At 51.3% G+C, this 1,478-nt stretch overlaps 1 protein-coding gene across 1 annotated transcript in view; it reads right to left on the bottom strand.

The window, feature by feature from the left end:
* Positions 1–1,478, bottom strand: part of P2RX5 (purinergic receptor P2X, ligand-gated ion channel, 5) — a 10,010-nt gene that overhangs the window by 6,947 nt on the left and 1,585 nt on the right. The window contains exon 2 of the mRNA XM_010009082.1: positions 258–408. Coding sequence (XP_010007384.1) covers positions 258–408 — 151 coding nt within the window. The remainder of the gene's footprint in view (positions 1–257; positions 409–1,478) is intronic.

A 1,478-nucleotide genomic window follows, 5' to 3' on the forward strand; every position in this document is an offset into this window, starting at 1 on the left:
CTGCTGAAGTCCATGGGACTTCTGCTTGCAAAGTCCTGCTTGCCAAGTACCATTGGCCTTTGCAAGAGAGACAAGGCTGCTTTGATATTTGCTGGAAAAGATCTAAGAGAAACCATTGTTTTCTTACAGCCTGCTTATTTCTCCTGCTTATTCACAGGAAAGACCTGGATGCATCACTTCAGCCTTTCCACCAGCAGCTCCCCTGGAAGGTGCCTTTCTAGGTGAAGAGCAGAGACAATAGCAGGGGGGATGCCAACCTGTGGAGGGATGACATAGTCTGCAACATCCCACAGCCTCTCCCCCAGCTCTGAGGTGTTGGTGAAGGCCACCCCTTTCAGCTTGGTGATGACAGAGCTCTGGAGTGATGTGTCTGTGTCCTGATAGCCTTTCTTGACAATGAACACCCACCTGTGGAGACACAGCAGGCAGCACTGTTAGCAAGGGGGGCAGGGAAGGAGTTAGCCTGAGAAGATTTACACCAAGGCCAAACACCATTTAAGGGCAAATCAGAACAAGCCAATGACACCAAACCCTCTGCAACTACTACTACAAATACAGAATAAACTCTTTGACACAAGCTGCATTTACCTACAGCACTGGAGAGTCAGGGCTGAGACCCGCAATGCAGGGAAAGGTGTAATAACAGGTCATGGGGTAAAACCCAAACCTTCCACCTCCTCATCCTGTGTTACACTCAGGAACCTCAGTGGAAGGAGGGGAGGGCAGTGCTCTGTTCTGCTCAAGATGAAAAATAACACAGGCTTTTGCAGGTTGGAGAAGAGAGCATGGCTGGTCCCACAAACACGTGCCTTGCTCCCAGAGGCTGCCAGTCCAGCAATGGCTGGGGAGTCCCCATGGCTGTTCCCATGGCTGGGGAGATGCAGCTCCTGCAAGTGAGCTGAATAGCACTAACACAAACCTGTAGGGAACATTCTCTACTGGATAAAGGATGTTTTGTAAGCCAGTGTGATGGTAACAACCTGAGTGCACCCTGGCTGGGCTTCAGGCTTCTCGTTGGCACAGCTGGAATTGCTGCTTCCTCACCAAGAGGTCCAGGGAAGGGTTTTGCTTACTTCTCCCCCTGGGAATCAGCAAGAGCTCCATATCACTGGGTGAAAACATCTCTGAGTTAAAGAAAATGCCTCCAGCTTCTCCACAATACAAAGTCACCTGCCAAGGCAACAAATCACCCAGTTCCTTGAAGAAGCCAAAGGTGCTGAGGCAGTTGAGGGGAATGGGATGCAGGCAGCAGGTGCTGGCCCAGCTCCCCTTTGCAGTGCACTGGCCTGGAGAGCATCACTGCAGGCAGAAGGGAGCAGCCATCTCAGGCTGAGCAGCACTGACACATTCTGCCCTTGACCTGTTACTTGTCACAAACCTGAATAACAAAATTGCCCACCTCTGTGAAGCTTCCTGTTTTCCCAGTAACACTGTTCCTCTCTCCCAGGAGGGCTCAGAGCAGCCCTGTACAGGTTCAG

Source organism: Chaetura pelagica, unplaced genomic scaffold (assembly GCF_000747805.2).
Source record: "Chaetura pelagica isolate M959 unplaced genomic scaffold, ChaPel_1.0 scaffold72, whole genome shotgun sequence".
Taxonomy (NCBI): Eukaryota; Metazoa; Chordata; class Aves; order Apodiformes; family Apodidae; genus Chaetura; species Chaetura pelagica.